This window comes from Micromesistius poutassou, assembly GCF_964030765.1.
Source record: "Micromesistius poutassou genome assembly, chromosome: 17".
In the NCBI taxonomy this organism is placed as follows: Eukaryota; Metazoa; Chordata; class Actinopteri; order Gadiformes; family Gadidae; genus Micromesistius; species Micromesistius poutassou.
The window spans coordinates 6,286,167-6,297,920 of NC_140287.1; the positions used below are offsets into that span (position 1 = coordinate 6,286,167).

General features: G+C 46.5%; 1 protein-coding gene across 1 annotated transcript in view; it reads left to right on the forward strand.

The window, feature by feature from the left end:
• Positions 1 to 11,754, forward strand: part of col12a1a (collagen, type XII, alpha 1a) — a 62,887-nt gene that overhangs the window by 16,510 nt on the left and 34,623 nt on the right. The window contains exons 15-28 of the mRNA XM_084482318.1: positions 1,493 to 1,762; positions 2,226 to 2,418; positions 2,601 to 2,725; positions 4,497 to 4,646; positions 4,748 to 4,867; positions 5,084 to 5,248; positions 5,385 to 5,531; positions 5,702 to 5,841; positions 6,689 to 6,818; positions 7,884 to 8,029; positions 8,999 to 9,128; positions 9,579 to 9,715; positions 11,068 to 11,197; positions 11,590 to 11,729. Coding sequence (XP_084338444.1) covers positions 1,493 to 1,762; positions 2,226 to 2,418; positions 2,601 to 2,725; positions 4,497 to 4,646; positions 4,748 to 4,867; positions 5,084 to 5,248; positions 5,385 to 5,531; positions 5,702 to 5,841; positions 6,689 to 6,818; positions 7,884 to 8,029; positions 8,999 to 9,128; positions 9,579 to 9,715; positions 11,068 to 11,197; positions 11,590 to 11,729 — 2,123 coding nt within the window. The remainder of the gene's footprint in view (positions 1 to 1,492; positions 1,763 to 2,225; positions 2,419 to 2,600; positions 2,726 to 4,496; positions 4,647 to 4,747; positions 4,868 to 5,083; positions 5,249 to 5,384; positions 5,532 to 5,701; positions 5,842 to 6,688; positions 6,819 to 7,883; positions 8,030 to 8,998; positions 9,129 to 9,578; positions 9,716 to 11,067; positions 11,198 to 11,589; positions 11,730 to 11,754) is intronic.

Genomic DNA, 11,754 nt, shown 5'->3' on the forward strand with positions numbered 1-11,754 from the left:
TTCTTTCTTGTTGAACTTCTTCTAAATCAACCCTCTTTTAGGCAGTTTTTCTTTGCCCACCTGTGAATGTTACCCTAAATAATATTGTTTTAATTACTTTGGTTTTTCTTTAATGTAGTGTCTTTATGGGGCATAGAAATACGCTAAAAGACTAAATGTATACATACACTAATACCCGTTTGAGTTGTATATCTTAAAGTGTGTATAAAAAAAGTTCTAAGCCCCTAAAAGGAGGGGCACAGCTAGCAAACAATTTCCTAAATGGACCCAAAAGGCTTACTCAAAAGCCTGGAATGCTGACCTAAACCTTGACTTTATTACCCCAAAGGCACCAGAGGACTGCTTAACATTTAAATATGCCTGTTCATTTTAGGCATGGTAAAATAGTTCATGATATCTCATCAATGGCAGATATATATAAATATATATATAAGTGAGACTATGCCTCATGTTAGAAAACAAGATTTTAGCTTGGAATTACCCATTTTTACCCATAAAAACAGGCTGCATCGGTCACCAAGATGCGTTTGTAGCTCGAGTCATATAAGTCGTCTGTATTCAAGGTTTTATGGAACATATAGGGTGATTTAATGTCCAGCACCTGCAACCGCTCTTCACAGGAGATACAGGTCACAAAGAGCCAGACAGAAAGCGGTATATTCCTTGTTTGACTGTTCTCATGCCAAGATGAGAAAAGCGCATCGAACAGAATCCCTCTCCAATCGGGAATGAATTTTAACCACCAGTTAACAAAAGGGAATGTGCTAATGGAAAAATATGTGCAGACATCTTTTTATACTTATTAATTCTGGCAAGCAAGACAGGTGTGAAATACACCACAACCACCTTTGAGGCGACATCGGAGGCAGCCACATATGGTTTATAACCACAATGCTTTTCTTATTTGAGCTTCCAACTTTGCCTCTCTTTCCCCTCTGCAAGGCAGAAACCAGTGGTCCATTTGGACCGAGCAACACACAGAAAACTTGGATCCATTACATCTTTCCGTTCATAGAAACCTAGTGAAAAAAATAAATAAGAAATAATTCTGTCTGAAGTTGAGAAAGTCTGAATTTTTCCCCCAGCTTGTTTAGAGGGCTATGAAAAGTCACACTTGCCCTTCCTGTTCTGGATCAAATGCTTTGTAGACACTATGGAAAAATCTGCCCCTGTTGGCTTTCCTCAAATACATCAGTCTGCTGCGCTTGGCTCCTGAAACCCACTGACCAAACATGATCGATTCTGTAAAGTTGGAACGGGCGGTTGCATGTGTGCCATTGCAAAGAAACTCACGGAGGGGAAGTTGGGTGATTTGATGTTTCCACAAAGTTAGGATCCACCCCTGAAGCCAACCACCCATCTTTGCGTCATCCATTCATCCTCCACCCATCCAAACAACCCATCCACACCTACATCCGTCCATCTCTCCATCCAGTCACCCCACCCATCCATCTAACCTCACCGCTCTAACCTGATGTCTCCTCCCTCGCAGTCTCGGCCGCCGGCAAGATGATCGTCGTGTCGGAGGAGACGGAGAAGAGCATGAAGGTGGACTGGCAGCCGGCGCCGGGCAACGTGGTCAACTACCGCGTGACCTACAAGCCCCGGCAGGGCGGGCGCCAGCTGGCCGCCAAGGTGCCCGGCGGTGGAGCCACCACCACCGTGCTGCGCAGGCTCACCCCCCTGACCACCTATGACATCACCGTCATACCCGTCTACCGCCAGGGGGAGGGCAAGGCCAGGGAGGGAGACGGAACCACGCGTACGTTGGTGTGACCTTACTACCACGCGCTTTCCTGTTTATTGCGCAATCTATTGAGATGGAAGAGGTGGTTTCTTGTTGTTTTTAGGCGGTTGGGGTTGTCTAGATCACACGGCAAACAGTTTTGCCGTTTGTTCAGTTGTTTCACTCCAACACTTATGCAGATTTCTGTTCGATTACATTCTTTGTGAGATGTTCTTTGAACAGCTGCTCAGTGTTTTTTTGTTCCAATCCAACTTTGCAACAAACACTAATCTTTGGCTCAATTGTTTCAATACAACACATGCAAACATTTTCTATATATATAGTTTATATATATATATATGTATATATTTTTTATGAATTAATTTATGTATATATATTTATTATTTTCTTCATATCATGCTCCTTTTTCATCGCCCTAATGTGCGGTCATGTAATATGTGGTCCTTGTTGCGTGTTGTTGTACCCCCTCCCTCTCCAGTTTCTCCTTACAAGGGGCCCAGGAACCTGCAGACCTCGGAGCCGGGCAAGACCAGTTTCCGGGTGACCTGGGACCACGCTCCCGGGGATGTGAAGGGCTACAAAGTCACATTCCACCCCTCAGGGGACGACATTGACCTGGGAGAGCTCCAAGTGGGCCCCTATGACAACACAGTGGTGCTGGAGGAATTAAGGTGCGTCTTCTTCTTCCCCTCTCCTTCTTCTTCTGACGTTCTTTCAAGTATTTTGTTTGTTTTTTCGTAATATAAAATCGGGGGTGTATTCATGCTGCACATTTCATAGAATATTGTTGAAGCACTATGGCTTTGTTCAGAAGGTCGGTGGCTCATGCAAAGCGCTTTGTTCTGTGCCACAGAGCGGGAACCAAGTACTCCGTCAGTGTGTTTGGGATGTTTGAGGGTGGAGAGAGCATGCCATTGGCTGGAGAGGAGAAAACCACTCTCTCTGACGCACCTGAGCCTCCCGCCTACCTCCCTCAAGGTAAAGCCTATGGTGTAACGTCTACTGTATGTTGGGACCTTTGTCAAACATTGGTAGACAATGAAGACAATGTTGCACTCGGAAAATACTCTCCAAATGCCACTGGCTGTAAAATATGCAGTTTCCCCTTTCCTTAAAGAGGATTGTCTCACCGAATTGCAGACATAATGATATTTCCATCCATCTGGCCCCTTTCTGGGCTTTCCTTGTGCAGTGTTTTTTTTTCCATGTTGGGTCCTCTACGCATAGCTGAGACCTCACCGACATATGCTTCATTTCTTTTAGCTTTAATTTGTGCTAATGGAATATTAAGGGGATGGCAGTCAGACAGCATGTGCGAAAGTGAGAGAAAATGTGCTCGACAGAACGTTCCAGCAAAGGTTTCCCTGAGCCCAGCTGTGGGCCTGGTCTTAATGAAGAGCAGTTACTCGTGTCGATGTCGCTGAGCTCCAGGGAGATAGAATAGAGGCGGCTCCGCCCCCACTCTTAACAATGTGCCAGTTTATCTCTGAAAGCTCCTGACACTCACCTTGAACCATCCCTAGTGACGGAGAATGTAGGAGGGAAAAACACTCATAGAATGTTCCCTTGAGGCTTTTACAACTCCAGAAAAACGTTCAGAGTCAGTGACATTCAAATCAGGGAAAGCACAATATTTTGAAAATGATTTATTCCAACTCCAAATCAAATTGCAACTCATTAGATAATAACAACCACATAAGGCATCCTTCCAGCCAAAATATAATAATACATTTGTATGACTCATGAGGAAGACTTGCACCCTTGAACCCTGACCACTGTAAGTAGAATCAAATCTCACTTGAAATCATATATTTCTCGTTTCCATACAATGTCTGTCTGTCTGCGTTTGTCTGCACCTGTCTGTATGTATACTTCTCACTTCATCCATTCGTTTTAAGTCGACATCTGGTCTATAACCAGATGTCCAGAAGGTTTGGCAAGTGTTGTGGGGACTGTGTGTGTGTGTGTGTCCTTGTGTGTGGGTTGGTGGGGGGGGAGGGGGGGGGGTCTGGAAATCCCACATCATAATGTGAGCTGTTTTTTAATTGAAGACAGTGACAGATCATACAACGTCTTGCCTTTTCCCTCAGTGCATCCACAGGCCTTCTGTTAGGCCTTGATGGAACGGATGCCTCACTTTTCACCAAGCAGGTGCCAGGAACAAGTCAAGCCGATGGGGCTACCCTACCACACAGCAGCCTCCCTCTCTGTGTCTCTGTGTCTCTTTCAGAAGGCTGACTGTCCCTTATGGGCCCGTCAGCGCATGCTTCTGCATCGCACCTTGGAAAAATGACGCAGCAAATGTTGATACAATCCCAGCCATGGCCCTGAATACTCGTGTTGATCCCGGGGGAAAGACTGTAAACGTCTGGGAAGAACTTTGAGGAATGAATGTGCTCTTATATGGATCTCAATGGGTGGAGCAAAGAAAAATAACTAAATATTGTGTGTTTATGTGACTGTGTAAAAAAATGTTTGTTCTAATGAGTCCCTTGGGGGAAATGCTATTGATGTGTGGTCAAGTTCAACATCCCCTTGTACCGTGACCTCATTGATTTTTTTTTCCCATGCGCCTTCCCATACTCTCTATCGCTCTCTCCACTCAATCCGATTTTTCACTACCTCAAAGTCAACATTTTTCTCACATGATCCACCACATTTCCTGTACCGTTTGTGAGGTTTTGTATGTGGAAAAAAAAAATAACGACACCATTTTTCGTGGGACGCCTTCCCCCCGCCGACCGCTCAGACGTGAGGTGTAAGACCAAGGCGCAGGCCGACATCGTGATCCTGGTGGACGGCTCCTGGAGTATCGGACGTCTCAACTTCAAAACCATCCGGGCCTTCATCGCCCGCATGGTCGGGGTGTTCGACATCGGGCCCGAGAGGGTCCAGATCGGTGGGTTTGGATGACGGAAAAAGTCAACTGATTCAGTCGACCAGTCTCGCGTCTGGCTGAGGTGTGCGTTGTTCTAACTTAACCGTGGGTGATTGCTTTAGGTCTGGCCCAGTACAGCGGAGACCCCAAAACTGAGTGGCATCTGAACACTCACCATAGCCGGGACTCGCTCTTGGAGGCTATTGCTAACCTGCCGTACAAGGGAGGAAACACCATGACCGGTAAGCTAGCCTAGCGTGCACATGTCATGGGTCAGGTAATGCTCAGAAAGAACTACATTCTATTGCTGTGTAGAAGAGTGAGTACAAGAGTTAAACGTATGTTCATATCACCATGGTACATTCCTAAGGCAAGCGAGACAAAACCAGCAACCAAAAAAGAAATCAACGACCAGCTGTGTGACAGATGAATGATGTACGTACGTGTCCATGTCGCAGGTCTGGCTCTGAACTACATCCTCCAGAACAACTTCAAGGACAATGTGGGTATGCGCACCAAAGCCCGTAAGATTGGTGTGCTGGTCACTGATGGCAAGTCCCAGGATGACATCATCGCAAACTCTGAGAACCTGCGGGAACAAGGCATCGAGTTGTACGCCATCGGTGAGCTCACGATGTGCAATTTGCTGATTAACGCGACATGAAAATCTGCCATCTTTCAAACATGGATGCTTTTTTAATCCAACGTTTCATTGGAGTCAAAGTAGCCCAATGAACCATGCTCTTTGTGACCTGTTAGGTGTGAAGAACGCTGACGAGAATGAGCTGAGGACCATCGCCACCGACCCGGATGAGATTCACATGTACAACGTTAAAGACTTCTCTTTCCTTCTGGACATCGTGGACGGCCTTACGGACAACCTCTGCAACAGTGTCAAGGGATCAGGTATATTTGTCGGGATAAGTATTGATATATTTATCGGACAATGTGAATTCCTGTCTGTAGACACGGGGGATGTCTTTGATTATTTCATTCCTTTATTTCCTGAGGGGCAAATTTCATAGAAGACAAATCCTCAAGTCATTCACGTTATTTTGTTTTCCCACAATGAAAAGGCGACGCCCCTGAGGCCCCCACAAACCTGGTGACCTCCGAGGTGACCCACTACTCCTTCAGAGCCACCTGGATGGCCCCTTCCAGCCCAGTGGAGAAGTTCCGGGTGGAGTATGTGGACGTGTCCGGACGCCCACAACAGGTATGGATGGATTGCAAAGGGCAGGGACTCCCAATGTCTCGTTGCATAGACATTTTTTTGGAGCATTGTGGGAAGTGTAGTGCAGTTGGCAGTTTCTGCTTTTATTGTGTTCTGGCTCTGGCTTTGTCCCCTGACACAGTGTGGTCGATGTTGAGTAAACCTTGAGTAACCTTCCTTAAACCTTCCCAAATGTCCGTGGTTTCTTCATTATTCAGAGTGCAAAGCAGGGAAAAGCTCTGAAGGCCGTAAAAGCGGATTACAATTTAGAAAGTAAATAATGAATTTTGTCTCTTGGGTTCATGGCTCTATTTGCCAGCAGGGTTCCTGCAAGGCTTCAGGATGAAATGCAACAAATCCATTTTTTTTCCTGTGTGTCTGAATTCAATTACACATGTAATCTGTTAGTTTTTGTCCAGCTCCAATGGTTTTCTTTGTTAGCACAGTCGAAGGCTGAGGTTATGATTTCTGAGTGGGGGATCTGGAAGACTCCAGCTCAATTTAGGTCAGAGGCCTCTGTGGTTTTAATTGGAGCTGTTTAAAAAAGCGCCACTTGTGGTTACGTGTGAAGACAAATAGAGCCATTGTGTGTTGTGCAGCTTAATGCCAATTGCTCGTTTACTATTATTAGCCAAACAGAACATGTGTTTTATATAGTTTTACACATATTTCACATGACATGACATGACCAATCACCCTTGGATCCATGACGGACAACAAACACAGACACACAAACATAAATACGTATACAAGCTCAAGAAGCACACACACACACACACACACACACACACACACACACACACACACACACACACACACACACCTGCTCTAACTTTATTATGGCCAACAGGTGTTTGTTGACGGCAGCCAGAACACAGTGGTTCTGCAGGGCCTCAACCCTTTGACCGAATACCAGGTCAGCGTGTACTCTGTGATCGGAGAGGAGAGCAGCGAGCCACTGCGAGGGGTGGAGACCACGTGTGAGTGTTTTGCACCATTCAGTTCACCTCTCACTCCTATCCCTATAGCCCATGGTACAGGGCTACATGTGTGTTAAGGTGTAAGAGTACATGTGAAGCCATTTACTAAAGCCAGCGGATATTTGATTTTAGGACTTGACCTGCCCACCGACTGTAGTGTTCTTCATACCAGGTTCAATCACTGATTCAATCTTCTTCTTCGTGCTCTTTTCGAAGGGGAACTTCAACTTTCACTATATGAGTTTGTCATTGGCAGGCGGCACACCATTTCCTGTTATGGGGAACAAAATGAGATATGCGTGGTTTATATTAAATGGCAGTCCTTGGAAACGTCTTTTACTACTTTCAGTAGTAAAAAAGCAGATGTGTTTTGGCCGCATCAGCAGTTTCATACTAGACTTCTTTTACAGCGCCTGACATCTGAGCGTTGTGCAATGTTTTAAACCTCTTTCTGAATCCTGTCAACAATAAGCCCTACAAATCTTTGATTCAGTTGCATAATATTCCAAAACAAATTCCCTCTTCCCAATACTGGGTTTTCCGCCGTGGTCGACATGAATCAAAGAGTCCAACAGTGGCCTGTTTTCTAGCACAATATGTGGCTGTGTGGTGATGGCGTTCGCGCAATTGAGTTAAAATTCCGACGCCGTAAAACTCCCCAACAAAGCTTAGCAGCTCTTCCGGCTCCTCGCTTTGCTTCTTTTAAGTTGTTCTTGTTTGTTGTTTTTATGTCTCAATTCCAGAATAGCACGTTTTATAGCTTAACTTAAAGGCAGACCTCCATGAAAGCACACACATAAGCTCTCCCATAAGTTCTCTCTGTATCCAGTCTTTGGATGGCCCAAGTAGACAGTATGCCAAGCATATACGGTGCCGACGTTGAAAATAGCGTGTGTACGTGCTGATAACGAAGCATACGAAAAGGCTCGACGATACCGTTAGCCGTTGTCCAATGGTGTTTGAGCGGGATCCCCACCTACGCCATATACGGGCGTCTGCGGTGATTGTCGTCGACGATGTCTCCCGCGTTGTCGTTTGACGTGCGTGCCGGGCCCTTTCCACCAGTGCCCCTGAGCGCCGTGACTCGGATGAGCATCTTCGACGAGCAGGTGACCACCATGCGGGTGAGATGGGAGAAGGCGGTGGGGGCCACGGGGTACATGCTGCTCTACAGCACCATCAACGCCACGCAGCCGGCCAAGGAGCTAGAGGTGAGAGCGACCGACTGGCTTACACATGCATCCACAGGCACACATGCATGTACACATACGCACATGTTGGAGGTGCGTGTTTGTATCCGTGCAGGCACACACACACGGAAGCACACACGCAAGCAAACACGCACACGCACACACACGCATCTCCAAATATGCACACCTAAATATGTAGACACACACACTAGCTTCAGGGGTCAAATAAAAATACACTTTCGATAGTGCTGACACATACACACACAAACACCCGGTCCCTCACTCACTATCTCTTTTTAACGCTTTCTCTCTCTTTCACACATACTCACACACACACAAACACACAGGGATTACATTTACACACTACGTATATATATATATATACGTAGACACACACATGTGTCAAATAAGGATACACTTACAATAGTACTGACACATACACACACACACACACACATACACACACAAACACCCAGTCCCTCACTCACACTATCTCTCTTTGACACTTTTTCTCTCTTTCACACATACTCACACACACACACACACACAAACACACACATTTATTCACATCCTGCCCGGTGACCAACAAACTCCAAAAGCCTGTCAGCGAGATCCTGACAGAATACAGATGTCATCCACTTTAACAACATTGTACAAAGCCGCCAGTGTTCCCCATAGGAAGGAATGGGCTGAAACAGAGGAAAAAAAAACAGAAACACAAACAGAAAAAAAAAAGAAAAGAGGAAAACCTGCCACAATACACAAAGGGCTGGGCAGAGCCGTGAGCGCTCGCTGCCAGATGAACATCATGGTTCTGCTCATGAAGTGTTACAACCCAGCGGGTCTTAATTGGAGCGGACTCATCATCCACTGCCCACTCGAGAAAACACTCTCTCTGAGCCGGGGAAAAAAGATTTCCCCCGTCCCTCCCTCCCTCCCTCCCTCTCTTCCCAGCCATGTGTTTAACCATGACCTGGTCCTCCCTTGCAGATGCGAGTAGGAGGGGAGACAACGGAGGTCCAGCTGGACAACTTGTATCCCAACACTGCCTACACGCTGTCCCTCTTCGCCCTGCACGGGGAGCTGGCCAGTGAGCCCCTCACCGACCAGGGAGTCACCCGTACGTACGGCCAGGCCCTCGCTGAGCACTGACACGGAGGCCCAACACGTGACGTGAACCGCAGCCAGCACCCGGGGTGCTCTGCTTGCTGTTACAACAGTTAGATCATTGTTTCTAGGATGGCTGCTTATTTTAAGACTTCCCTGATAGTTTTACGTAGCTTCTTGAATACTTGATCAAAAACACATTTTGACAGTGATAGCCTAGAAGCTTCTTTGTCATATAACTGCTTCAACAAAATGGTTTAGATTAAAGATAGATAATCTTCCCACTGTAGAACAATGAGAAACAATAAACTCACACCATCACTACTGTGTACTGGTAAAAAAAAAATCTGTAAAAGTGTAACCATTGCGAGTAAAGCAGTTACATAATTATATTGAGCTAGACGCAGATTCATTGCACTGAATGTCACTGAATGTCAAACAACACTTTCCGCTCTCTTCCCAGGACCCCGGCCGCCCTCTGGGAAGCTGAGGGTGCGAGACGTGACCCACAGCACCCTGTGGCTCGACTGGGATGCCGCGCCCGGGCCCGTCAGCAAGTACCTTGTGACCTACCAGCCCGAGGACGGAGAGGCCAAAGAGGTGAGCTTCGGATCCCACGCCCAGAAACCTTGCTATCGGGTCTCCCCGGCCCTCTTGTTAAAACTTCACACATCCACATCAAACCCATCAAGGGACCTTTGAAGAATTTCCCATTTTCCCAAAAATAATACCACACCTCATAGACAGCGCTGTAAACATCTAAATGATGAGGAAAGGGACCTCCGAAGAATTTCCTGTAATCGCAAAGAACGCCTCACCTCATGGACACCGCTCTGAACATCTCAAAGATGTGGAACGGAAATCTCAAGGACATCCTTGCCCGCTGCATTCCTGCAAGCCGTTTTTTTTGTTCTCTCCGTGTGCTCTCCTTGTTGTCTGCTGGAGACATTATGTTTGAACGGATGAGAGAGACAAGAGTTTGGGTTGAACCGTGGATCAACGGACTCGCCAAGGGCGCCCCCCAACCCTCTTCTGATGGAAGCAGCAGCCGGCGAACCAAGCTCAGGCATTGCTGGATAGATCCTCATACTAGATATCCAAGTTTAGCAAGCAGTTCTGGATGACTTTAAAAGGGCACCACTGTATTGCTGTGGGTTTGTGGTTGGACTCTGGTGATTAGTGATTACATTCAGTTGACTCAGACTTTTACATTCACTTTCTGAAGTCACTCCTTCGAAAACAAAGATATAAAACTCCACTTCATGTTGATATTGAAGTTCGACAGTTTCAACGTATGCGGTTGCTTGTTGCTTGAGAGGTAGAAGAGTACTATGATTACCCCTGGGATTTACGTCCGACCTGAATGATATCATTGGAGACAGCATGGCACACACACCGTCCAAATATAGTAAACAGTTGTCAGGACTCGGGGAAAGGCCAATGCATCATTGCAGTTAACAAATCAAGCAGAGCGCCATCTCTGATTTACAACGCAAATGAGAAAACAAAAGTCTGGATATAGCAGGGAGTATAAGCCCACAGGTACTCAAAATGAATGATTGCTTGATCTTCTTGATAGTTCCATAACTCAAAAGGGACGGGGGACGCGCAGCAGTGAAAAGGATCATTGTGTTTCCAGATATTCAAGGAAAAAACATTCAGGAGAACCCTGGTTTGTTATTCTTCGGCTTCGGGAACACAAGCAGAAATGTAAGGCCTTTGTGTCAAGTTTAAAAGTTGACAGACTGGATACACACTGACCCGTTTCATACTGAGAATCTAGGCTTTTCTCACGGCCTGGGGAAAGATTTGGCTACGCGTCTTGGAAGTGGTGTCCTTCTAAGTTCCCCCTTACTTGATTAATGCATTGGATGATTTATACGTCCTCGTAAAAACATGTTTACCCTTAATACAGTCCTGTCATGCTCATGTGGCGTTTGACTCTCCCCCAGTTGGAAGTGGACGGAACTGTTACCACCAGGCAGCTGGACAACCTGGTCTCCCAGACCGAGTACGCGCTGGCGGTCACTCCCGTGTATGACGAGGGACCTGCCGAGCCCATGCTGGGAGAGGCCATCACTGGTAGGAGACGCAGCAGTTACATCCCCACACAGCACGATGACATCAGATGGAAATGCATGTGTCTCTCTCTGTCCCACCCCTCTCCCTCAGTCTCTCTCCACACTCTGGAAAGATGGGAACTTAAAGCATAGGGGATTAGGGGGTTAAGGAGAAACTTTGATTGCGTGGTAAAAAAAACTAGTTTCCAAACTCTGGATTGGGAAATATTATTTCTATAGATTTGTTTGGAATGTAAAAGAAAAAGAAAGTTTGACAACAGTGATATTGTGTATCATTCCATTGCCACGGACAACTCAAAACCATGGAAAGAAGTTGATTGCGTCTCCTTTGAATGGGCTGCGCTGTAATAGCAGTGCTCCAATAATGTGTACGTGTTCGTGTTTGCTCCATAGATGTGGTTCCTGCCCCTAAGAACCTGCGGTTCTCGGAGGTTACTCAGACGAGCTTCAAGGCCCACTGGGACCACGGAGCCCCTGATGTGGCGCTGTACCGCATCGGCTGGGCCAAGAAAGGAGACACCGAGCCCAAATACGTAAGAGAACACCAGGCGCACAGGC